Genomic DNA, 27,089 nt, shown 5'->3' with positions numbered 1-27,089 from the left:
AATTCTATATTGCACGGTTTGTAGATTACGCCCACCGCTTTTTTTTCTTCTTAGTCAATTGGTAAATTGTGTAACTTCGTTTTGTCACAAGCGCCTTCAAACAAACTATCAAAATTAAGGTGAAACAAATATGTATTAATTTGGATCTAAACCATGACAAATTTGATCAAAACCATGATGAATTTCTAGACACTTAACCGAACTATGTTAATCGCTTAACCAAACCATATCAATTTCGATATTTTGGTTATCCTGCGTTAAATTCTTAAAAACAACAATTGCAATGCAGATCGTTCGACTTACAATATAGATTCAAACATCTTACTTGCTTTTTTATTTGCTCATTTGAAAAGTGCTAAGGCGATCTTCCTGTGAAGTAACCTAACTAAACCATGACAAACTTAACCAAACTATAACAAAGTCACTGCACTAAACGCTCCTCGATATGACGACGTCACTACCCGTGATATTGGTATTTCTTGTATTTATATAAAGACAACTTTTGCCTTGAAGTCTTTCCATATAATCAACTAAAATATCAAAAGGTAAGATCAAGTTCCCATGCATTTATTTCATATACGACCATGACACAATGGGAGCTTTATATCATATTTCTGAACATATCACCAAACTGTAAATGCCTAAAGAATGCTTAAAACTAAGATGTTATTAGATTTTGACAAATTTTGAGTATTATTGCAAAAATTAGGAAGAATGACATTTATAACCAAACCCAAAATTATATTTGAAGTAAAGTTTTACGAATTCATGTTGGTTACGGATTTGTTTTCAATGCAAACTTTTATAAAAACAAATCAACATTTGCAATATTCTACTAAGAGAACAAAGTCTAGCTCTGCATAAGATTTGAATTAAAGGATGTGTTAAATAATTGTAACATCTTTAATGAGTATTATTTATGTTTTTTATTATCAAATTATAGTATGCCTATGATTAACAGGTTTCGGATTTTGTCACTGTAGGTAAAAAATTTTTATGTGAAATAATAGTTGATTTTTAATAATGAAACTGTATCAATGAGGACATGTGATATAAATACCATTTTCCGCTATGGACAACCAGGTCAATGAAGTACATATTTACAAATATATCATCATTTTTTGTTTGTTTTATAAAATTAACCTGAACATGATATGATTATAGGGGAAATATTCGATATTATTGGGATAACTATGAGAACTTATTTTATCAATATCTAAAATGATCTTTTGATAGATGTTGACTGCTGCAATAAAATGGATCCACATTTTGGCAAGTAAGATGTTACTTTTATAATCTCCTGTAATCTTCCATTATGAAATATGTAATGTAAATCATATATGCCCGCTTGCTAATAATTGTGAATATTCAATTTGATCGATTTCAGAATAAAATATCTAATAGAAGTGCAAAAACGATCCAATATTTTCCTTTTTACCTATCTTTATAAAAAATGTGGCTTCAATGTTTTTAATTTGGGAATGTTCTTTTAATTAAAGCAACTGCATTTATAGTAAATATTGCTCAGTTGATGTGATTATCCACAATGCTTGGGTCTAACAGGATTTCTTTAAAATATAGTTGCTGCTTACAAGTAAGCCGCTGAACCAAAGTTTCTTTATAGTTAAGATGAAGTAATATCTTCATTCGTTTTATGGACGCCATCAATGCTTGTTAATTGTCACGAAATATAAGTGTCGAAGGTGACAATGCGTATGTTGCATTTTCGGTCAATCTTTTTTTTCTATCCTCGTTCATTTCATATTATTGAATACGACTTATAGCAGATTTTTACTTGGCATGAACATTGATATAGCAAATATATATAAATAAACATATTCAGTTATTTTTTTTAACAAAGGTGTCCTTTGCTGCATTAAAATTCAATGTGTTGGTATTTTAATATTCCTATTTTATATATTATATAAATAAGCACAAGTTAACAAACACACAGTGGTATTTGCATACCTATATTAATTATATTAATTCTATATTATACATTAAATACAAACCCGTCCTGTTTTCCTCCATTGAGACATTACCGAAAGAGACTTATCACCGAATTTGGACTACCATGAGCAACATTGCGGGTGTCACTAGTGTTTCAATTCTGCTTACCCTTCAGGAGTACCTGATATTAACCCCAGGTTTTATTAAGTTCATGTTACTTAGTCCTCATGTTTTTTTTTGTAGTGTTTTGTGGACGTTCGTCTTTTAATCCTCTTTCGGATTTTGTCATGGCGTTGTCAGATTCTATTCGACTTATGAGTTTTGGATGTCTCCTTAGTATCTTTTTCCTCTTTTTATCCAACGATGCAAGTTTATTGCTATTATCCTGCAATTAAAAATATTGACGCTAATACGTTAGTCTTTTTCTTTCCTTTCGTTGTTTTTTTAATTCTGTAAGTAATACTTTCTTTACTTTATACCCCCCAAGGGTGACTGGGGAATAGAAGTATGGTCACCATTGGTCTTCCTCCGACCGGCAGTAAAACCCGTGCTAAAGTGGGGCGTCCGTTTGGCTGTGCGGGATGTAAAAATTTGCAGCCACGTCCGGTCAGAATGGGGACGTTAAATCCGATGCCTCGTGTAAAGAGAATGCCACGCTCTTTGCACGTTAAGAACCCTTGCAACAACTCTTTGAGGGGTCCGTAGGTGACCTGTTGCAAGGCTAAGTTTCTGTCCCTATCCAATATACCCTCATTTCCCGTGGCAGTCTAAATTTCTCCGACCTTAATCCCTTAATCTATTACAGAACCTACCTATTGTATTTATTGTGAACTTGTTCTCGTCCTGAATATGCATGAAATATTTGCCACTGGACGTTAAGCAACCAACAATCAATCAATCTTTACTTTATACTTACTTCTAATTTTTATAGAAAATTATATAGGTCACAAAGCTGCAAAGCAGAAAATTAAGTACAAATTTTTTTATACTGTTTTATAGGCGACATTGCGAAAATCACTAGTTATTTTTATTCTTCTGGCAACAGGAAAAATTAGCTATAATACTTCATATAAAATGACAGTTCTTAATGTAAGCAATTTTGCTCTCCGTGGATCAGGGAATACAACGTACTTATAACAAATTAATTATCACGATATTTTTATTTTTGTAAAAACAACATTTTCACTTAATTTGTTACGTGTGAAATTTCGAAGGTAAGGTATTTGAAACTTTTCAGTAGTGACCAGTTATATCCTGTAATATTTGGAACCATGTAGAATCTCCATATCTTAGATATCAAAATATAATCAGACTTATTTTGATTTCTGGCTGTTGAATTATTGATACAAAAGTAATATAATTTGTCTCATGAATTCACGAGATTATACTTGTATGGCGTTTGTGGGATTTAAAAAAAACACGGAAGATTTTAAAATTCTGCAAAGAACACAAATATGCTTGGTCACAAATAATAATTAAAAGTAAAAGTTGCCGATAATATTTTTAAACAGAAAATTCTGCATATTTCCCTTATTTTGAAAACAAAATGCTAACAAAAAGAACACTTAGATATAGAACCTTGATATAAAGAAGCTTCTGTGTATGTGTTTAAAACCCATACTGCAAATGATAGATGGCGTCATAGAAATAAAAACTTTAAGACAATAAATTGCACGTTTGCTATAAAATGTTGCTATTTCAGTAAAAATGAATCTAAACTACCATTTAGGTCCAGTACAATAACAGCATTTTTAGACGTCCAGCTACTTTGGACAATGATATTTTTTAATTTTCATTTATGTACCATTTCAGAATGTTGTATTACAGTTAAACAGAAAAAAAACCACACAGGGCCACATATAGATAATATAATAATGTATAATCAGCTACCTTATTTTGTTAATTTACTGGGTTGATGTATCATTAATGTATAATCAGCTACCTAATTTTGTTAATTTACTGGGTTGATACTATAATCAGCTACCTAATTTTGTTAATTTACTGGGTTGATGTATCATTAATATATAATCAGCTACCTAATTTTGTTAATTTACTGGGTTGATGTATCATTAATGTATAATCAGCTACCTAATTTTGTTAATTTACTGGGTTGATACTATAATCAGCTACCTAATTTTGTTAATTTACTGGGTTGATGTATCATTAATGTATAATCAGCTACTTAATTTTGTTAATTTACTGGGTTGATGTATCATTAATGTATAATCAGCTACCTAATTTTGTTAATTTACTGGGTTGATTTATCATTAATGTATAATCAGCTACCTAATTTTGTTAATTTACTGGGTTGATTTATCATTAATGTATAATTATGTCACATTGTTCATAAACATTTTTTTCTTCTTCTCATACAATAATAATTATGTTTCAGTATTGATGTTTGTTTTCCTTTTGACGTTCCTTTGGGGGATTCATGTTTTCCACCTAGCTGTAAAAACTTTGTAAGAACAAAAGCTGCTACAAAGAACAAGTACTCACCGCGTATGTATGATGTTACCCTTGTGACACAATATATGAAAAGCATTCGCATATAATTTGAATTTGTACTACTTTCTACTCATATCCATACCGATGTCAAAGGTATCGTACACACATGTTGAATTCAAAACACACCAAATTCCATAAAAACAATGATTTTTGTTTTTTGTTTTTTTTTGTTTTTTTTTTAAAGATCAAAGACCACAGTATAAAGTACTCTGACCCTGTTCGGAATACTGTATCTATAAGTAATGCTTTGGTCTGTGGTTATCATTATCAATTTTTGAAATATTACTAAGCCGTGATCATAATTTATCTGTAGATAAAATATTGTTATTACAGCGTAAAAAAGACTAACTACTGAAATGATTACTTAAAATTCTTCGTTCGTCCTCGTGAAATGTAGGTTTATATTTGTAACCTCTATGTCATTTGGTCGCTGGTGGTGAATTGTTTCATTGGCAATCACACCACATCTTCTTATTTTGATATTTATCAAAGTGCTTTTCTACTGTTTTCTGTCCGTTTGAAATTTAATGCGGGTGCGACTGCTTTCACTCAAAGTAAATGAATAAGATGCGATGGGGTGTATATGTTTGTCTGTTGATACTTGAACTAATAATATTCCAACTGCCATCGGTGTTCTGTGTTTATTTTGTTACCGTCTTTGAACAAACTTATCCATATGGATAGCAAAGGAAAAATGTTTTCTTTCTCCAAAAATGCTACATTTTATGTTTTTCTACTAAACGCATGGATAGTTTAGTAAATTAGTAAAAATTTCAGGCATAATTGATTTCTGATTCCGTTTGTTAAAAAAAAAGAATTGATTATTTTAGCCAAACAGCATTATATGAATGGCTTCTTTCTTATGTTCCATGGGTGAGAAATGGTCAGCTACTTAATCTCTGCTTTGACTGGTCTTCACCTTTTCTTTGTATCTAATAAAGGAAAATGACATATCAAGGGTATATATACTGACATGAATTATCATTGTCATTGACATATTTTCAAATTAACTGTTTACAAAACTATAAATTATTTGAAATATAAAGATTTGTCTACCCCAGTAATAGAATAATTTAGCTGTATTTGGCAAAACCTTTCGGAATTTTAGATCCTCAATGCTCTTCAACTTCGTACTTTTTTTGGCCTTTTAACTTTTTGGATTCGAGGGTCGCTGATCAGTCTTATGTAGATGAACCGGGCGTATAGCATACAAAATTATAAGCCTAGTGTCTTTGATCACTTTTTTTAACAGCCGCTGGGTGGGTCACTGACACTCATAATGTCGGTTTCCTCCCCTAGGATATCACCAGCCCAAGAAGTCAACACTTTTGTTTTGAAAATATAAAGTTATTATATATATTGTCACATTAAAAAATTAACTGTTTACAAAACTTGTTCGAAATACTAAGGATTTTATACCACAGGAATAGATTACCTTAGCCGTATTTGGCAAAACCGTTAATTTTTTTGGGTCCTCAATGCTCTTCAACTTCCAATGGTCACTGATGAGTCTTTTGTAGACAAAAAGCGCGTTTTGCGTACAAAATAATAACCCTGGTATCTTTGATGAGTTTTTTAAAATAAATGTTGAAATAATGAAAAAAGACATTAAAGCTTATTCTGCTCTTTCAACTGAAAATGTTAAGAAAATTCCTAATTCTAGCTAAATAACAAACAAAAAAATAACGGCAAAATATTGCCATGCGTTCCCCCATAATGTTCTTTTTTTCTAAACCAAACAGAATTGATCATAAAAATAAATAGTAACATTAACATTGATAATGAATGAAAACAACACTAACAAAATCATTAAACTATAGCGTTATTTTAAATATATTGAAAAAATATTTTTGCAGCTTACAGGGAACAAGTGAACTTGGTAACTTCATATATTGATTGTTCATTTTTGTATGGCAGTGAGAAGAGTATAGCAGAATCAGTAAGACTACCAAACAGTTGTAAGTCATTTATGTGTATATAAAAAGTAAAATAAAAGGTGATGAGGTTTTAATCACTACTATTGGCAGCCATTCATGTAAAATTAAAAAAAAATTAAAAGCACGTTAAAACCAAAAACAGACTTCAAAAACGAAAACAGACATAAAAATGTACAAACAGACGTTACAAACACTATAAACAGAGGTCAAAAACGAAAACAGACGTCAAGAACTAAACAGACTCAACATTTAGGAAAAAGACGTCAAAATAAAAAAAACAGACACCAAAAACGAAAACAGATATAAAATTAAAAGTTGAGGTCAAAACGAAAACAGACGTAAAGAACGAAAACAGACATGAAATTAAAAAGACAGACGGTAAATAAAAAGCAGACATAAAAAACGAAAACAGACATAAAATTAAAAAAAAACAGACATTAAAATCAAAAACAGACATCAAATACGAAAACAGACATTAAATTAAAAAAACCAGACATCAAAAACGGAAACAGACATAACATTGAAAAGCAGACATCAAAAACGAAAACAGACATAACATTAGAAAACAGACGTTGAAAAATTGAGAACAGAGGTAAAAAACGATAACAGACAAACAATTAAAAAAAATCACACAACAGAGGTCTAATACGAAAAAGAGAGGCGATACCAAAGAGACATAAGTCGATAATAAACTAAAAACAGACATAAAATTATAAAAAAAAAACCAGACGTTAAAAAAAATATAAAAAAGAGGTCAAAAACGAAAACAGACGAAATACAAGAACTAACAGGTGTCGCATCTGCAACACGCTAGAGGGGAAGAAAGACAACTCGCCCCACTGTAAACTCACCCCAGACCAACTCATCCCCCCACCTTCTACCAACTCGCCCCACTTTCTACCAACTCAACCCACTATTGTCATAAACAATTACAATGGTCAATAACACCATACGCCACAGAGATGCTCAACTGTCAGAGTATTTATTTTCACATATACTTCTTTCTGCTTTGTTTCAACTAAAAGGAAAGAAGTGGAAAAAAAACAAGTTGCCTCTCCAAGGTTATCAATATCATTCATTAGTGGGGCGAGTTGACATGCATACCTTTATTCAAAGATACAGCGAGATAATTGACTATCTCCAAGGTATTTTCTGTCTCGTTATTTCATGTAATTTGGTCTTTGGTATATATTTTCCCATTGGTAATCATGTACCTCCTTATATTTAGGTTTATTGAGAATACGATTAATACATATTCAAAATTTTGGAAACAACTGACGAAAGTGCGTCATTATACATCTTCATAGCTTTTTTAAAGATTTTTTTAACTTTTTTTGAAGACTTTTATGATCATTTACAATCAATCTAAAATACTAATCTAAAAATAGTTTGAAATAAGTATGGAAGCAGTTAATGTTTTTTTTATTAGCACTTACAAAGTATGTTATTCATTTGATTCAATATCAATGACATTTACATATTTAGTCCAACTGGATATCAAAAAGTTCAATCTTTTATCTGATGTCAATGATTTTTCAATATATCATCAACGGTGAGAAAAGAGTCTAATTCTTTTATAACAGGCGACATTTATTGGAAATTTAAGCATACAAATCAACACTATAGTATAAAATCATGATATTAACATAAGATGCACTCCTGCTATGAAACATCAGAAAATTGTATTAAAACAATCGTCAGTGTTTTAAAGCAAATCACAAAAATTTTGGCAAAATCATGGCAAAATCAATTAAATCATAATGCAGTGATTTCGTATTTTAGGGCCTCACTTTATGCGATAGAATTTTTTTTTAAATAACTTCGAAAGTTTTATGGACGCCATGATGGTTTGGTTGACTGTTATGGAGCATATGTGTCACATCAATAAATATGCGTCGCACCTCGGGTTAATAGTGACATTGTGATTGGTTTAACGCCGTCACGTGGTAACCCCCCCCCCCCTTTTGAATTCATAGGTGGTCAGTAGATTTCATAGGGGTATCATGACGTCACGTCTATTGTTTATTCTTATATATTACTTAGCAGGAAAAGTCCCGTGTTCGTTAAACGATTCACTACTGACCCCCTGCGGATTCATAGAGTTTAAGTAAAATCCATAAGGGATTCGGACGTCGAATTTTATTAACTCTCTATATTTATATATATGTATATTCGGCTTCACCCCTATGGATTTTACAAACCCTCTATGGATCCGTAGGTGGTCAGTAGAAAACCATATAACTTAAAGTATATGCTCTACTTGTCATAACTATAATTCCGTCCTCTTTTTCTCGATTGTGACATTACCGAAAGCGACTTATTACCAGATTTTTAATAGCTTTAACAACACGACGGGTGCCACATGTGGAGCAGGAACTGATTACCCTTCAGGAGCACCTGAGTTAACCCACTTGTTTTGTTAGGGTTCGGGTTGTTTAGTCTTTTGTTTTCAATGTAGTGTTTCGTTATCGTTTCTATTTTTTGGCCATGGTATTGTCTGTTTTCATTGTATTTATTATTTTTGAATTCCTTGAAAGGATTTTCTACATAAATTATTTACTTAACATTTGATGAAACAACACTAACGTGTCAATAGATGTATGTAGTGCCTTTCCTTATTAGACTTTTTTTACTTTTTTTATTCGAGCGTCACTAATGAGTCTTTTGTAGACGAAACGCGCGTCAGGCGTGCAAAGTTTCAATCCTGGTATCTATGGTGAGTTTATATACATACTATCTTTATAATTATCATTCAATGAAAACAGGACATTTCCGATTCACAAATGATGTAGATATCTTTACGAAAATAATATCTGTATAATAATATCCAAATGAACTGGAGCAAGCAGATGTTATTTTGCATGTTTTTTTCTGCGCTGTACAAAATGTTTATTTCTTTATATTCGATGAATCAGGAACTTACAGATAGATGTGCAGAATAAAAGTTTTTAAACTCCGTTTCTTTCTTTTAAACAGTCCTTATGAAGATAGATCCTGGAAACCTTTTGCCAACAATCTCTGGTGGAGGCTGTCTAAAAGACACCCCTAAAGTCCGCTGTCCGTTTGCAGGTAATTATATTTTTTGCTTTATTTATCGACGGTTACCTGTTTCTTTTGCTAAATGTTCAATAAAATAGACCAGATTTCCGTAAATGTATTTCATACCAGGATTATTTCGATTGTCCTGATATTTTCAATGAATTTGTTGTATCCAAGTTTACCATTTAAGGGCACCTCAATTCGTCGCTAGTCGTTATGTTCCAAAAATAGGTCCCGCTTTGCCCGTCAGTCCGTTCAAATTTCAAATTTATTGATTTCCGAATGAGAAATTAAGTTACTTTCGGTAAGACTGAAAAATTTGGCAGTTCACGGTTTCCGTAAAAGCTGTTTCAGAGTTATTCCCCTTAAATGTTCAAAACAGTTTCCATATGCTCAGTATATTTCGCTAAGGACTACGACCTAATAAGTTTGCATCATTAAAATCTCCAATAAAAAGAATTTCTTTTAATTTTTTTTTGTCAATTATCGGTTTAGAGATATGCCCTTTAAAAATAGTATAAACTTAAACATGTGTTAAAATTTCAAGATTGTAATCTTAAAACTACTATTTACAACGAATTACAGGTCATTTTTGATTTTAGCTTTTGTTGCATTTAACAATCTGTCCCTTTAATCATCGGTTTGGATAAGTATCTCATATCTATGCTACATTCAAGTATTTGATTTTCCCTTTTGTGTTGTTGTCATTCCGTTTATTTGAATTTGTTTTGGAGTTTGACCTTGCAACTACATGTCATAGTTTTCATTGTTGCCGCAATTATTAATTACATGTTATGACATGTCTAAAGATTCTACAATTTGGTTTTTATATGACATCAGTTTAAGATGCTACGAGCTATAAAAATGAAATTTTGAATTATCTATCATGAGTTACCTTCCAAATAAGCTTATGTAGGAATAACAATAACAAAATTTAATGTTGCAATTTGAAAATAAATCAGTTCCTTACTGCTAACTTTAACTTGATTTGAAAGCTTATGTGAAAACTTTCTCAGTAAGAACATACAACAAATTAAGTCTATCTTTAAAACATTTGTTCTGTTACAATTGAGGTTTTAATTACAAGATACACGTGTCATGCGAACAGGGATCGGTATCATACGAAAAGAGATTAGTGTCAGTTGCACAGAGCTCGTTATATTAGGGTTTAAATTTTCCTATACAGTGGGAAATCCAGTGACAAAATATTACCTCCCTTGTAAACATTAAAAACTAGATCTTTTCGATATTTGTCCCGCTTTAGCAAGGACGCTATCAATTATAAATTGATGGGAAAACGTTCTGGTAAATATTTAAAATAGAAATAAGTTGAAATAAAGACAAAACTTCCATTTAATGTTATCTTTCCCTCCTTGAATAGCAAGCGACGAGTACAGCAGGCTATAGGAGCTTGATATAAAATCGGTTTAAAATGTTGATATGCAAATAAATTCCTAGAGTACCAACTTCAGCTTATTTTTCTACTGGCTGTATACATCTCTGGAAATTCTTATTATCCGTATATATAAGCAGCTAGATCAGAAAAATTCAGGGGAAAATTTCGAAAGGAATCGATTGATATGCAGCAAAGATTAACACTTTTGAAATTAAATTACTAAAAAAATTCAAACGGACCTTATCCCGATGTAAACATTGAAAATGAATATATCGAGAAGACCGCAAATGTACAAAAATCGAGACGACCTTTTCTTAAAATTGTATAAAAAATAGTAAAAAGATACCATCTTCATAAAAATATTTATGTTTAATTTAGAAATCTACACAGAAAGACTTTTAAGTTGTTATATTCACGAAAAGACAATATTTCTTTGAATGTTCATGTGACAAGAGCAGACCGGTGTACTCGAAAACTTAGATGTGAAAAATAAGCATGTTTTGGGAAATTGTAACATGCTAATGACTTTGTGGAACACTCCGAAAGGGGGTACCCGAAAGATCTTTAGATTTTGTTTGTTCATGATTTATTCAATTTTTTTTTATCAATATGCTGCAAAGATTATTTTTTTTTTAGATTTCAGTTTCATAAGCTTTTCATGCAACTATCTTGATAAATAATGAACATAAAAAATCGTGTATTTGCATGTATATTTCTAATACCACAGTTTAACAAATGATTTCTTTCAAATGTACAATTGTTATTTAGAAATAGCTTTCGATCAGTATCGTCACCGGCATTAATTTATTAATGATTTTCTCGACACTATCATAAGAGTGAATTTTCTTTTGTTTTCGTTCTCTAGATTTCCCACTGTATACGGGTTTATTCTATTACGAAAATGGCTTAGGGTTAGACAAAAGACAACAAACAAACAGATATATCATTCAGTTATTTTTGTTGACTGAAATACAACTCATCATGTACACTTACATTTTTTACGCCAGATGCGCGTTTCGTCTAAATAAGAATAATCAGTATCAAAACAGTCGTAGGGACAAATCAAAATCAAGGCTAAAGAGCATTATTAACAGTGATTATGACTCATAATCAGATTTTATTAAAAGTAAAACGACTGGCTTCCCCATACAGGCTCCATTTTTTTCCTTTTCTCTGGTTTCTTTTTGTGGAGTTTTTGTTTCTCATTTTTAGATTTTCCTGTGCAGTGTCTTGATGTTAGTCTCTTCGTCCTTTCCGTTCTTTTGGCCAATCGTTGATTGTCCTTCCACATGCAATACTTGATATGCATAGGGTATCTTCAATTCCATGTATGGTCATTTAATAGACCACTTTAGAGTTATGACTAAAAAGACCTTCAAACCATCCTTACTATAAAAAATTGTCGTACCTAGCCCTCTTTGCGGTTGGTCAACTTTATATTTGAATTAAAAGTGAATAATTAGAAAAACTTTTCAAACCAGAACCAATATCATATTTGATATTTCATGGGTTTTGTTTGAATCTTATTCATGTTATATTTTAATAAAACACTTTAGTTTAGCCCTAATGTTAATTGTAAATTACAATGCGTAATGTTCAAGAAACTTAACAGGACTGACTATTTAGAGACCATCTACAAACAATCCTCTTTTAATGATGATTGAATGGAAAGCATCGAAGAGTTGGTGGGGCACAAAGTTGCTATTGAAAACCAATGAGAAACATCATTTTCATCTTTTTCTCGAAATCCTGAGAAGCAAATATCCTTAATAAACTATTTCTGTCTAAATAAAGAGAACTGTTTATTTATATACTCATTAACTTTTATAATACTAACTATTTATACATTGATTTCTGGCATTTTAATTTTTTCACAAATTGCGACACATTAATGTCTTACTAAGTATATCACGCGTTTGCAAACATCAAACAGCATTAAATCTTATAGATTTAAGAAATCTTTATTAGAAATTCCAAAATTGCGTAATGATAACCGTATATAAATAACACATAGCTGAGAGGGCGATAGAGCAGATTGTTACCCCGAGAAAACATTGTCAACTGAGGCGAAGCCAAGGTTGACAATGTCTATTCGATGGGTAACAATCTGCTCTATCACCCTCGCAGCTATGTGTAATCTAACTTATTATACTGAATGTTCTATTATTACTGTCTATTAAATTTCTATTTCAAAGTAATAAACGATGTCGTCTTGTACATAACAATTATCCGTATTTATTAAAGGTACACTTGAGCACGCGTCTCCGTGAAGGGTAATAGAGTATGTGCCATGGGATAGAGTAAATTGTCTCCCTCGTATTAACCCATCAAAATGTGGCATTTTGACATGAACTATAATAATACCATTTAATCCATTTCTAACTTGATTTATAGAATAGGTGGATTGCAGAATTTATTACTTTTTATGTACTCTTCTAGGTGACAGCAGAAGTTTTGAGGTACCATATCTTAGTCTAAACCATTTGCTATTTGTCAGGGAACATAATCGATTGTCTACGCGACTTCGAAAGCTCAACTCATGCTGGAGCAACGAAAAAGTTTTCCAGGAAACTCGCAGAATCATCATAGCTCAAGTTCAACACATTGTCTACAACCATTTTTTACCAGTTGTTCTAGACAAACGCACCATGCGAAAATTTAACTTGTTCTCTAAGAAAAGGGGTTATGATAATGTTTACGATGATCAAATCGATGCGTCTGTTTTTAGCAGCTTTAGCGGGGCTGCTGCTCGTTATGGTCATTCTCAAATAATGCCAGATGTGTCAGAGTTAAAAGATGATTATACTACTGTAATTAATCACAAACTTGAGGACACTTTTTTCAATCCATATCTATGGCAACAACACTATGGATTAAATGTCAAAGATCTTACTAGATCGATTCCACTAAAACAATCACAAAAAATTGATAAGTAAGTACATTGGTAGTATATAATTGTTATTCACAGGTTTGTTTCGGGCTTTTCGAATAATAATAATGTATAATAATTATAGATAAATGCATTTGTTTTGAAATACACTTGAATGCCTCATAAAAATCTGTGAATACAAATTGATATGTTATTAAATTGGCAACTTCTTTGCCGGACAATATAAACAATTACTTAAGAATAGTTAAGTGTTTTTCAATCTAATATAGTAGATTACGCAATGTTTGGAAAGTAATTGGAAACATCAAGAAGGCAATCATCTGTCATTGAAATTAATTTAGCAATGAAACGAATTTTGTTGTGAGTAAATTACAATATTACTCAACTTAAGATAATCAAATTAAAATTTTTCACCATGCCAGCTTTAGCGAGTAGGTTAAGATTAAGAAATATATTTTTTCGTGTCATGCTCTATGCTCACTTTAACTTGGGTAGGTATTATAGTTTTCAATATCTTTATACCGAACGTTAGCACCAGTTGGCACATTCCTTTTATATTAGCATTTCCTGAATGTTCATTCTCATATATCGTTGTGATGCTCTGAGTATTGATGAATGAAACGTTTCCCAGATAAATTTATCAACTTCAGCGTACCAAAAAAAAAAATTAATAATAAAGTAAAAAATAAACGAATTCGTGTTATAAAATCAACAATTAAATTTTACTTGATCACTAATTGGTTGTTTCATTAGTTTTGTTGTAGACGCAATTCGTAATAAACTATTCTCGAACAAGAATCCACCAGGTACAGATCTATTTGCAAGAAACATACAACGAGGACGTGAAAAAGGGCTCCCTGCATACAATGAGTGGAGGGACTATTGTGGGCTCGGAAAATATGAATATTTTTATGAGTTTGGTGAATTTGGCTCCGCACTTGCAAGTGTATATAAGTATGTATAGTTTTCCAAGCTCTAATTAAAGATTTTTTTTCGAAACGTTTAATTTTCACATTTTAATGATGTGTCATTAGGCAAAAGGCACATTTAACAACAAGGATTCTCATTTAAAACAAAAAGGCATGTTTTGTTTTTGTTTATGTATACAGCATTGTACAATTGCGCGTATGACTGTCAGTTACCTAAATGATAAAGGAAAATCATTGTGTTTGTTGAAGAATCATTACTTTCAGAAAAATAAATCATATTTGAACTTCGACTTACATAATGCGTTTTCTAAGAGTAAAACGTCATTCTGTATAAGATGATACTAGCACTTTGTATCATTAGAATACATCTGGAATTACTATTTATAGTTGCGGTAGATAATAAATATGTTCTTGACGAGCGAGTATACGCTTGTATTGACAAAAAAAATAATAATTTTATATTTGTACAGTAGATTAATATTCTGTTGTAAGAGTAAATAGTAAATTAACAAAAATATCGAAGTCCAAGGAAAATTCTAAACGGAAAGTCCCTTATCAAATGGCAAAATCAAAAGCTCAAACACATCAAACGAATGGAAAACAACTGTCATATTCCTGACTTGGTACAGGCATTTCCTTATTTAGAACATGGTGGATTAAACCTGGTTTTATAGCTAGCTAAACATCTCACTTGTATGACAGTCGCATAAAATTCCATTATGTTGACAACAATGTGTGAACAAAACAAACAGACATAATAGGTAAAAATGTCAAAAATAGGGATACAGCAGTCAACATTGTGTTATAATCTTAATCACTAAAAAAACAAACAAATTTGTCAACAAAGAAAAACTCTGTATTGTAAACACTATACACTCGAAGGGAAAACAGTGCACTCTTTATTTGCAAAGCACTGTGCATTATAAAAGTAGACAATCACTCTGTTGTGTATATAACTACCTCTTGGTAAGTGCCGCTGTCGGAAGACTCTTAATTCACAGTGGTACCTACGTTTAGTAGCAAGTACCTCGATATAGCATGATTTAAACGATATACATTTATTGTAATTTCCAGGCTTAATTTTCTTTGTTAATCTGTTGAATTATTAAAAAAAAAAACAATAATGTTGCAATTTCTTGAAAAAGTTGGTTTTAGGGGATTTGGACTATTCATTAAAGGCTTGTATTAATGATTGAGATTAATTATTCATGTTTGATAATTGTTGATGCAGTTATTTTTCTGTTCAAAGAAATTCTCTTGCCTGAATTTGTGTCTTATGATAATTTTTCGGAATTGTGAGGTATTCCTTTCAATATACCTGGTTATAGTGTGTACCCAAAGAGACACTTCATGCTAGATAATTGCTTTAAACAGAAAAAATTACTGCATCAACAATTATCCAACAAATATAATTAACCCAAATCATTATCACAGGCCATACAATTAGTTTATACAATGATTTTTAAGGGTCAAACAATTGTGTAGACAATTATTCAAATTGAATAATCAACCATTTAATTGTTTTTCATTCGTTATCACAAGTCGAAAAATGAAGCTAAATAATTTCTAGAAACGAATAAATTACTGTAACAGCAATTATTAGTATCCAACAGGAATAATTAATCTCTATCATTATCATAAGCCTAATAATCGGGCTGTATATTTATTGTAAAGTGGTGAACAATTGGTTACTAAAACTCATCAGAGTTATTGTGTTCAAAGACCTCTCTTAGATTACTACTTATCTGATATTTTCTACTGACACTAGAATTCAAATAAACTCATCTTAGATGCATGATTAAAATTTTGTACAAAGCGATAACCTGAAAAAAATGACTAATACCTGGATAACGAACTAATGGTATTTGGACTCATTAACACTAGATAAATACGTACTTTGACCTGTAATTGTTTACTTTTTACACATTGTGACTTGGATGGAAAGTTGTCTCATTGGCACTCATACCACATCTTCTTATTTCTATATATACTTTCACAGCTACCATTACATTGAAAAGAAAGGATCGGCGGCTAAAATATTCCTTTCATTTATAAGATTTGATAAATCGGGAAATCTTTAGCCAAAGCATCAAGACTGCATGACTACATGTAATGAATTCACATTATGCTGATTTGATGTTAAATGTAACATACAAAATCAATTAAATAAAGCTTACAGCAACAGTTGAAAATTCCACCGGATATTTCAATAAACGGATAATTTAATCATGTAAGCATAATTTTCAATAACGGATAACGGATAATTATCCAGAGGGTTCTTTGAGGATCAAACCGGCTCGGCTTTGAAAATTTACCAGACACTGTTAATTATGTGTTGCCATTTAAGACTTTTTAATTGTCATATTTTTCCTAAGTACCACGATTGCGATAGCTATTTATGTAAAAATCAGGATCACGATTTTCTTTCAGAAAATCATCCAAGCCTTCACAACACCCCTTTTTGTCTTTAAAGCTTAAAATCTTCCCTATGTTGTTCTTTGTCTGATTTTTTTGTTGTTGTTAAGTCTGTGTTTCCTTCTTATCATCTATTTAATTTGCTGTCATCGAATGAAGATTCCATCTCGTTGTAGTCTGTTTTGAGGGTATATGTTCCTTTCAATTGTTTCCGTTACCAGATATATTTTCCTATTTTCCTATGTTTCTTTATGAATTTTTGCCAATGCATTTACGGTGATCTTAACAACGTTATGGTCACATATTCCTGGTTTCACTTCTATGTTCTGTATTAGATGTGGGTTGTTGGTAAAACACAAATCTAAGATATTGTTTTCACTTGTGGGGTTTGTTACAACTTGTTTAATGTTGTGGTTTCTTATTACGTTCAACATCTTTTGGTTTATATTTGTTCCATATTGAGGTGATGATTTGATTGTTCCGTTTTTCCAGTTGATACTCTGGAGATTGAGGTCGCCTATTTATATGATATTGTTGTTGTTTTTATCTGTACTTTTGTCTATCTGATCTCATATACAGTTCTGACTTTTGTTTGTTCGGTGCATACAAGTGTTGTCTTGCTGGCAATTAACATATCTATATCTCTTTTTCTGTACTAAATAATTCGGATTAAGTATAGAATGCATAACTGTAGATCAATTGGCAGTGTAACACCCAGAATTTGAGTAAATTCGTTAAATAACAGGTTTACAAGATGAGTGGGTGGGTTCCTTGTAAAAAAACTAAAGTCATAATTCAGCTATACTAATTAAATTGCATTTTAAAAGAATTGAATTTTTTCCTATCTTGTATTTAAGTAAAGTTATTGAGTAATTAGGTTTTTATAAGATTACGATTAGACAGGTTGTCGGTTGACTAGTTATCAGGTTGACAGGTTATCTGGTCAAAAGGTTGACTGGTCGGTAGGTTAACTGGATTAAGTGTTACGGTTAGTTTAGGATTAGGGTAAGAGGTAAAATAAACTGTTAACACAGAAATATGTCTCGCCTATTTGTTATTTTAATAATGCAAATGTTGAAATTAAAATAGCAATACTTTAACATGTAAGTTATGCAAATATTCAAAGTCAATGATCCATGACTGAAGGTACAGGGCTAAACAATCTCCATGGAAATGAGATGTGCAAGTGCTAATACAACTGCAAACCAAATACCATTGACTTTTCGTAAGTCGTTCCCTTTAAACAAACCTAAACACAAACATTAACTTGTAAACTATGTAAAAGTTTCAAAGTCAATGAACTATAATTATGGGGTGGGGTTATATAATCTCTATGGAAATGAAACTTGCAAATGTCAATACATTTGCATACCGAATATCATTGACTTAACATCAGTGGTTCATCTTAAACTGACCTAATCACAAACTTATACATGTAAACTAAGCAAACGTTTCAAAGTCAATAGACCATGACTGAGGGATAAGGACCAAATATTCTCCATGGAAATGAGATGTGCTAATGCTTATACAACTATATACCAATTATCATTGACCTACCACTAACGGTTCCCCTTAAACTGACCTAATCACAAACTAATACATGAAAACTAAGCAAAAGTTTCAAAGTCAATAGACAATAAATGAGGGCGCGGGGCCAAATAATCTCCATGGAAATGAGATATGCCAATGCTTATACAACTGCATACCAAATATCATTGACGTACCACTAGTGGTACCCCATAAACTGACCTAATCATAAACTAATACATGTAAACTAAGCAAAGTTTCAAAGTCAATATACCTTGACTGAGGGGGTAGGGCCAAATAATCTCCATGGAAATGATATGTGCCAATGCTAATACAACTGCATACCAATTGAAAAACTAACAATATTATATATTTACTCACATGAAACAAACCGGGATGCGGTATTCAGTACGTAGGTGAAACTAGACGATATTTATCTAAACGCACGCAAGAACACCTTTATCGTTTTAAAAGACTCCATAAATTCAAAAGTATCATTTATCAACACCTTAAGAAGCACAACCATCCTTTTAAATATTTAACAGTTCAACCTTTAGAAGTAGTTAATAAGCAGCCTGGGGAATCTCATTCAAGATTTGTACGATCACGGAAAATTATTGAATTAAATTGGATTAAAAATTACAGACAGTCTATCCTCTCGGTCTTATCCTTACAATATCATGGGAATTGGTAATATATCAAGAACAGATTCTGTTAATATTTTGTATATAATTTCTGAACCAGTTCGTGAAAACCGTTTTCATGGGCATAGAATAAATTGCAATCAAAGAAAATTTCGTACCAACAACACAAATATTTCGGACCTAATTTCTATTTCAAAAACGGTAGACATTATCTATTAACCAAGCTGTGTTCTTTACCTGTTAATAAATTACATCTAATTTTGGAGGAATGCAACACAATTCCATATTGCAGTCCTAAGTATGAAATCGTCTAAATTATAATTGGATATTAATATTCTAAATTGTTTCCCAAAATTGATCGCCCTGAAGATCACAAAAAACATTTTATTAAAATTAAATATGTCAATAAAGGTTTTGATTTTTTAAATATTGCCGGTATTTTTAATGATCATTCTGTTAAAGAACAAATTCCTGGCTATTTTGATAATACTGAACTCCCTCTTATTTGATATGTATACAAAAAATCTACCCGGAAATATGTGTTTAATTACAGCGAAGTGTGTGAAGATGTTAATATCAGTGACAATACACCTACGTCATGAAATTGCAGTAATTCCGAATACATTTATGGTCCCAGTTCCCATGTTATAACAGGAGACCTTAACATCGTTCGTGACCGAGAGTTAAAATCATTCCTCAGTAAAGGACCTAAATATCGTCCCCCGTCAATTATTAATTGGAATGAGTGCCGTAACATCATCCAAGACTCACTCCTTACTTACTGCTCTAAATGGATAAAACGAGAAAAAGCTGCCAAGAAATCATTAGATTCTTTTTTTAATTCGATAATGAACAAAGTGGATATACGTATTCAACATTTTAAAGAACATTTTACTCCTAACAACAACCATAATAGCCCTATTTCTCGTATCAAACACAAGCTCAAAGAACTCGCCAAGGAATTTATTTTTGTTCCGGCTGATAAGGCTGCTAACAATATCATTATTGTTTGACGTAAATTTTACATTGAGATTCTGAAAAAGGAAATCAAGAATTCACCAACATTCCAACTGACTCCATTTTCGGAAAATGACATCTGTAAGAAACATAAACTTTTAGCTAACTCTGTACAAGCAGAACCAAATACAATGAAAGTTCCAACTATGTACTGGCTTTCGAAGCTGCACAAAACTCCTTACAAATATAGATTTATTTCTTCCTCAAGCCATTGTTCGTACAATCAAAAACCTGGTAATAAATTGTTCAAATAAGGCCTTTGAAAATAGTGGAATTAATTACTTTTGGAGTGTCAAAAATTCGTTGGAAGTACTTGATAAATTGCATGCTTATATTGGTGATTTTGAATCTGTTCAAAGTTTTGATTTTTCTACCCTATATACCACTTCGCCTCATAATCTTATTAAGAAAAAAATCACACACCTGATTAAATGGGCATTTAAAAAGTCAGAATGCGAATATATATGTTCGAACTCTTCTAGGTCATTTTTTAGTAACAACAAACAAAAGAACTACATGTATGTCAATTGGACCTGCTTTGATACCATAACTGCCCTTGAATTTTTACTAGATGACATTTTTGTTCGCTATGGAGATTCCGTACATCGTCAAGTTATTGGAATTCCCATGGGGACTTACTGTGCGTCACTTATTGCGGACCTGTTTCTGTATTGTTATGAGTTACAATTTATGACTAAAATCAGCAAAGACCCATCGAAACAACATCTGATTCAAAAATCTAATAACACTTTTAGATATTAAGATGATATATTGGCTCTCAATAATGACGACTTCAGTATGTACACTAAAGAGATTTATTCTGCCGAACTGACCTTAAATAAAACTAATACTAACAATGAACACTGCCCTTTCCAGGATCTTGATATCTATATCTTTAACGGGAAGCTTAATACCAAAATTTATGACAAAAGAGATGATTTTTCATTTCCTATTGTTAATTATCCATTTTTAGATGGTGACGTTCCCTTGTCACCATCTTATGGTGTTTATATATCTCAACTTGTTCGAATTGCTTGTGTATGTAACAACTTATTTGATTTTAACGAAAGAAATCTCTGTATTACTGAAAAATTATTACACCAAGGTTTTCGATATCACAAAATAGTCAAAATATTTACTAAATTTTATCATCGGTACAAGGACATCATTCGTAAATATAAATTAACATGCCAAAATCTTATACGTTCAGGTATTTCACATCCAATCTTTTATGGCAATATTCTTTACAAAGCACAAAAATGTCGGCAGTCACCTCAAAAGCTAACCAAACCTTTAAACAGACTTATTCGGAAGGGATATAGTTACAATACTGTTGTCAAGTCATTAAGGATTGCATATTTTGGTATTAATATTGATTCACTCATAGGGTCTTTGCATCGGAAATAGACACATTTATTCTAAAACCAGTTGTTGGCGTGATACGGGTTATGTTCTTCTCATATATTTTATGATTGTATGATACTAAACCCCTAACGGGAGGGATTGTACTTGATTTTCATATGATGAAGACATAATCTTTCAATCAGTTTAATTGAGGTCTGGGCTGGCATGTCAGTAACTGCTAGTAAACCTTTGTTAATTTATGTATCGTTGTCATTTTGCGTAGTTTCTTTTGTTACCTATTCTGACATCGGACTCGAACTTCTTTTAAACTGAGTTTTACTGTGCGTATCGCTGTGTGTTTCTTTATTCTACATTGGCTAGAGGTATAGGGGGAGGGATGAGATCTCACAAAACATGTTTAACCCCGTCGCATTTTTGCGCCTGTCCCAAGTCAGGAGCCTCTGGCCTTTGTTAGTCTTGTATGTTTTTTTAATTTTAGTTCATTTATATGTTTTGGAGTTTAGTATTTTCACTGAACTAGTACACATTTTTATTTAGGGGCCAGCTGAGGACCACCTCCGGGTGCGGGATTTTCTCGCTGCGTTGAAGACCCATTGTGGCCTTCGGCTGTTGTCTGCTCTTTGGCCGGGTTGTTGTCTCTTTGACATATTCCCCATTTCCATTTTCAATTTTATTGATATTTGTCCTGTTGACTGGCTGACCTGTCGACCAGTCGACCTAACAACCAGCTGATATGTCGACAAGTTAACCTATTAACGGCTCATCTGACGACTTGTCGACCTCCAAACATGTTGATCTGCTAACCTGTCGACCTGCTGACGTCCTGACCTGTTGATTAGTTAACCAATTGATTGACATCTAGACGGTCGACTTGTCGACCTGCTGATCTGTTTATCAGGACTAAGTTGTGGCCTGTTGACATGTCGACCTGTCGGTCTGTCGACTTCCTGATGTACCAACATGTTAACCCTATGGCCTAAGTTTTCCTTAGTAAATTGAATGGTTTTTATTCAAGAAGCTTCGGCGTATCAATATTAAGAAATTGCTGGAACTACATATACTAAATTTGGCCCATTGTTTGGTTATGATTATTTGGTAGGATAAATGAACTTTTAAAACTTTTCATCCACGTTGGTCCGGCTAATATATCTGGTCTATGGGTGTCTACCAGTAATTGGAATGTAAGCCTTTGTTTTGATGAGTAAATACTTGCCGTGTTGAAGCTTATCATTGTAAAAAATTAAAACAACACGTTATAAATTTCATTCCTCCGAAGCGCTTTTCTGGATTTACCTTAATCAGGAACACTCAAAGCCGAATATTTGAAAGCCAAGGATGTATAAGAATCGAAACAGTTGAAGAGCTAAATGACCAAAAAAGATCTAAAAAAATAGCCAAATCCATCTAAGGTCAACTTTGCCCGAGGGAGTTGAAACCTTACGTTCTTTATAATTTGAAAATCTAAAAACGGATAATTTTAGAAAGTTTTGTTATAATTCCGAAGTACTGCCTACTGAGCTGATGATACCCTCGGAAACTGATAATCCACCAGCAGAAGAGTCGACCCCGTGCTATAAAAAACGAAAACAACACGTCATAATTGTCATGCGTCCGAAGTGCTTTTCTGGACTTACCTTCATCAGGAACGCTGAACGCCGAATATTTGAAAGCCAAATATGTATTAGAACAGAAACAGTTGAAGAGCTATATGACCAAAATAGGACCCAAGTTGTTGTTTCGACTTGGTGATATATTTGTTGTCTCATTTGTTTTTGCGTGTCATCCTCAGTGTAAGAATTTGATATTGAACTGAACGAATTGTTAAACTCAAGTAAAAAAAAAAGTTAAACTCATGTTGGTGAATAGACAGTTACGACGACTCCAGCTTAGATGTTCATGTTTCTGGAAAAATGTTTATTCGGCTTCATTAATCTGTCAATTTAATGCGAGTCCACTCTTTGCACTCATCACACTTTACTGATTTCTGGTTATTTTTAACATCTTTCTTATCTAGTGCAAAATGTAGTGTACAAAGGCATTTTGGTGTATCGTGGTTAGAATGTATGTCGCCCCATAGTATGATCAGATATATATTGGTCTTTGTATACCATTTGTGTCTTTTAATGATGTATCTGTTGCAAAAACAGACAACTTATTTTTAGTTTCCACTGAAGCTTTATGAGCGAGATGGTCATACCAGCTGACATAAGATACATTCGGGTGTGCACTCCAAGCGGTTGGAGAGCGACATACTAGTATTAGAGTTATTTGTATATTTATCTGTGTGAAAGAATTTTAATTTGATATAATACTTTACTTTAATAAAGGTCAGTCGACGATGTTGATTTGTTTGTCGGTGGTCTTTTAGAGAAAGGAAAAGGTGGAAGCGTTGGTCCAACTTTTGCTTGTATATTGGGTATACAGTATTCTCGTTTTAAAGTTGGCGACCGATTTTGGTACGAATCCGATGACCCTCAGTTTGCTTTCACAAAAGGTAAACTTGTGTCATGAAAATTTAAACAAAGTCAGAAAATTGAGTATGATAATATGATTCATAGTATATATTTACATTATTCATCTGACAGATTTTTTTTAATTTTCAGTTTGCATTTTCACTAAAATGAAATCAATGAAAATTGCTCAGAACAAGTGAACATTTTGGAACTATATTTTTTTCGATAAGTTTCAATTATTGTTTTGTTGTTGTTGGTACAATTGATTTAAAATGCACAGCATGTTCACAGCTGCATACAAACTTGTTAAATGAAATATTATAAACCATTTATTAAATATGATTTATAAAATGTATTTCCAGATCAGTTGAACTCTATCAAAAAAGCCACTTCATTATCGAAAATATGGTGCACAAACTTTGGCATTGAATTGATACAAAAGAAAATATTCATAAGGCCATGGAAATATAAGTAAGTAAATTGTCGACATTCTTGGCAGACATTTATGTGTGCATGTTTTAGAATCGGGTTGAAATGTATCTCTTTCCGACTTTTCTCTCTTGTTCCGAAGATAGTGGATAGTGGATATATATATTTTTGTAACTTGCTGACACTGTGGTGATATTCAACATTATGTACAAGAAATCAATATATAAACAAAAGGAGAAGATATTAAAGTGACAAACATAATCACTAAGTCGAAGAAGAAAATTGTACTAAAGGATGGTCACAAGAAAAAAAGAACAAACAAACAAGTCTACAAAACACTACAAAGAAAACTAAAGATTGACCAAAATAACCTGCGTGAACTCGAGTGTTTCTGAAGGGTACATAGTTACTGCTCTACTAGTTACAGCGGTATTGCTAACGTCAATTAAGAATCTGTAAACAAAAATTTGAAGCTAAATTTGAAATTTGATAAGAGACATAAACATATCTATTTCTAAATCTGAAACAAAGAAGATTATCTTCTTTCATCAAATCGTTGTTTTAAAATTTAAAGCAGGTTTGACATTATTTTCAAGAACATATACAAAAACCCATCAAAGATACCAGGATTATAATTTGGTACGCCAGACATTCGTTTTGTCTACAAAAGACTGATCAGTGGCGTTCGAATCAAAACAGATGAAAGGCCAAATCAAATGCCAATTGACAGAGCATCAACAACTGAGAATTTCGAAAAGCATAAACATTCTGACCTAAATGTTTGAGTAATGTCATTTTCATTTTTGATGTAAAATTGAATATAAACTGTATAAAATTTATAATACTTCCCGTACATAGGTCTCTATATCATGCAACTCAAGCTAGGAAGAAATCAGATACAGGAACTATAAGGGCCTCTTTTTCTGTTTTTATCATGCAACAAATCAAAATGTATTTTTTTCAAAAAAATAACTCTGTCTATGACAAAATCTCTATTTATTTCTGTAAATTAAGCATGTCATACAATTTTGTTTGTGTGTGTGTGAGTGTGTTACAAGGATATTATATTTGCATTCAAGATATGAAATTGAAATTGATATTGTATGTTTTATTTTCAGTAAGCTACGTCGATGTAAGAATCTTCGAGATATCAACCTGTCCTTGTGGAAAGACCATGATTGTGTTTCCTGGTCTTACAATGTTTACTATGGTAAACATTATTTACAATAAATAATATTGTATCAGCACTTTGATCTTAAAGTTCTTTTTATTCATTCATTCATACACAAAAAAGTATCAGGTGACTAAAGTACATGTATGTTGCTCACTGTTATTCCTTAATAATTTAATTTTGGATGTTACGTCTTCTGATTGGCTGACAGTGTTTTGTCTATCAGCCCATAGACATAATTTTGTCATGTGACCGTGACGTCATCAACGTTTTTTTTACGATTTACTCCGGCTTAAAATGGAATTTAGAATTAAATTATAAGGAATGACTGTAATATTTTTTCTGTCTATTCGAAATAACATAAAAAATGTGGTGCACACTTTAAAATAACACGCTACGCGGGTTATTCAGTGTGCACCACATTTTTTATGTTATTTCTTCAGAGACAGAAAAAATATTACAGTCATTCTTTAAATGAATAAGCGGCAACAGTAGTTTACAAGGGCCTGCATCAAGCAAACGGGAGTACTATTTCTTTGTCCGTGAACAATTTTAGCAAAGACAACAACTCTAAAATTATGAATATAGGCTTGAGATGGAATTTTGTAGTTGTTGAAAAAATAAAGGTGCGCATATTTCATATTTTTAATTTGAAAAAAAAAATGGAAAATTGAATTTTCTTAAAAAAATGTATTTTAGTTAGAAAATTTTAACTAGAGGCTCTAAAGAGCCTGTGTCGCTCACCTTGGTCTATGTGCATATCAAAAAAAGGACCCTTTCCAACATTGTAGACGAGAATAGACTTCATGACAAAAATCTCTATTTTGTTGATCTTGTATTACTGATCTTTTAGTCTGTTTAGTTTCTCTCTATCTTCTTTAGGTTTTGCTCAAAACACAAAAGAGGGTAAAAAAAATCCCCATTTAAGGGCAATCACTCCAATGAAGAGTGACAGTCTACTAACTATATCGGCAAAATTTGACTCTTTAATAGATCTTGCCTTGCTGATAATTTTTGTGATTTAAAGAAAGAAGTAGAAAACAAAAGAGACAAACGCAAACTGGAAACAAACATACGTAAACTTAACAATACATACAATAGGTAGGTCCTGTAACAGAGGCTGTCTGGGATGAAGGTCGGGGAAATTAGGACTGCCACGGGAAAATGAGGATTTATTGGATAGGGAAAGGATCGGTCAGGTTTAACGTCCCCATTCAGACGTGGCTGCGTACCTGTACATCCTACACAGCCAAACAAACGCCTCACTTTGGCAAGGGGTTTACTGCCGGTCGAAAGAAGACCACAGTGACCATATTTCTATTCCCCTGTCAACCTTTAATTTGAAGTGACTATTTAGCAAGCTTATTAGTGAAACAAATCACGGATTTAAATACATGTACTACAAATCCATGAACAGAC

General features: G+C 32.2%; 1 protein-coding gene across 1 annotated transcript in view; it reads left to right on the top strand.

Moving 5' to 3' along the window:
* The window catches only part of LOC127715080 (chorion peroxidase-like), a 47,069-nt gene extending 21,317 nt beyond the window's left edge, over positions 1-25,752 (top strand). Inside the window, exons 6-14 of the mRNA XM_052221110.1 lie at positions 1,237-1,276; positions 4,343-4,452; positions 6,315-6,416; positions 9,372-9,464; positions 13,270-13,762; positions 14,474-14,674; positions 23,945-24,111; positions 24,433-24,541; positions 25,618-25,752. Coding sequence (XP_052077070.1) covers positions 1,237-1,276; positions 4,343-4,452; positions 6,315-6,416; positions 9,372-9,464; positions 13,270-13,762; positions 14,474-14,674; positions 23,945-24,111; positions 24,433-24,541; positions 25,618-25,729 — 1,427 coding nt within the window. The 3' untranslated portion in view covers positions 25,730-25,752. The remainder of the gene's footprint in view (positions 1-1,236; positions 1,277-4,342; positions 4,453-6,314; positions 6,417-9,371; positions 9,465-13,269; positions 13,763-14,473; positions 14,675-23,944; positions 24,112-24,432; positions 24,542-25,617) is intronic.
* Positions 25,753-27,089: the final 1,337 nt, after the last annotated feature.

This window comes from Mytilus californianus, unplaced genomic scaffold, assembly GCF_021869535.1.
Source record: "Mytilus californianus isolate M0D057914Y unplaced genomic scaffold, xbMytCali1.0.p SCAF_9, whole genome shotgun sequence".
Lineage (NCBI taxonomy): Eukaryota > Metazoa > Mollusca > Bivalvia > Mytilida > Mytilidae > Mytilus > Mytilus californianus.
Note: the sequence above shows the minus strand (reverse complement) of the source record. Positions and strands in the feature narration are given on the sequence as shown.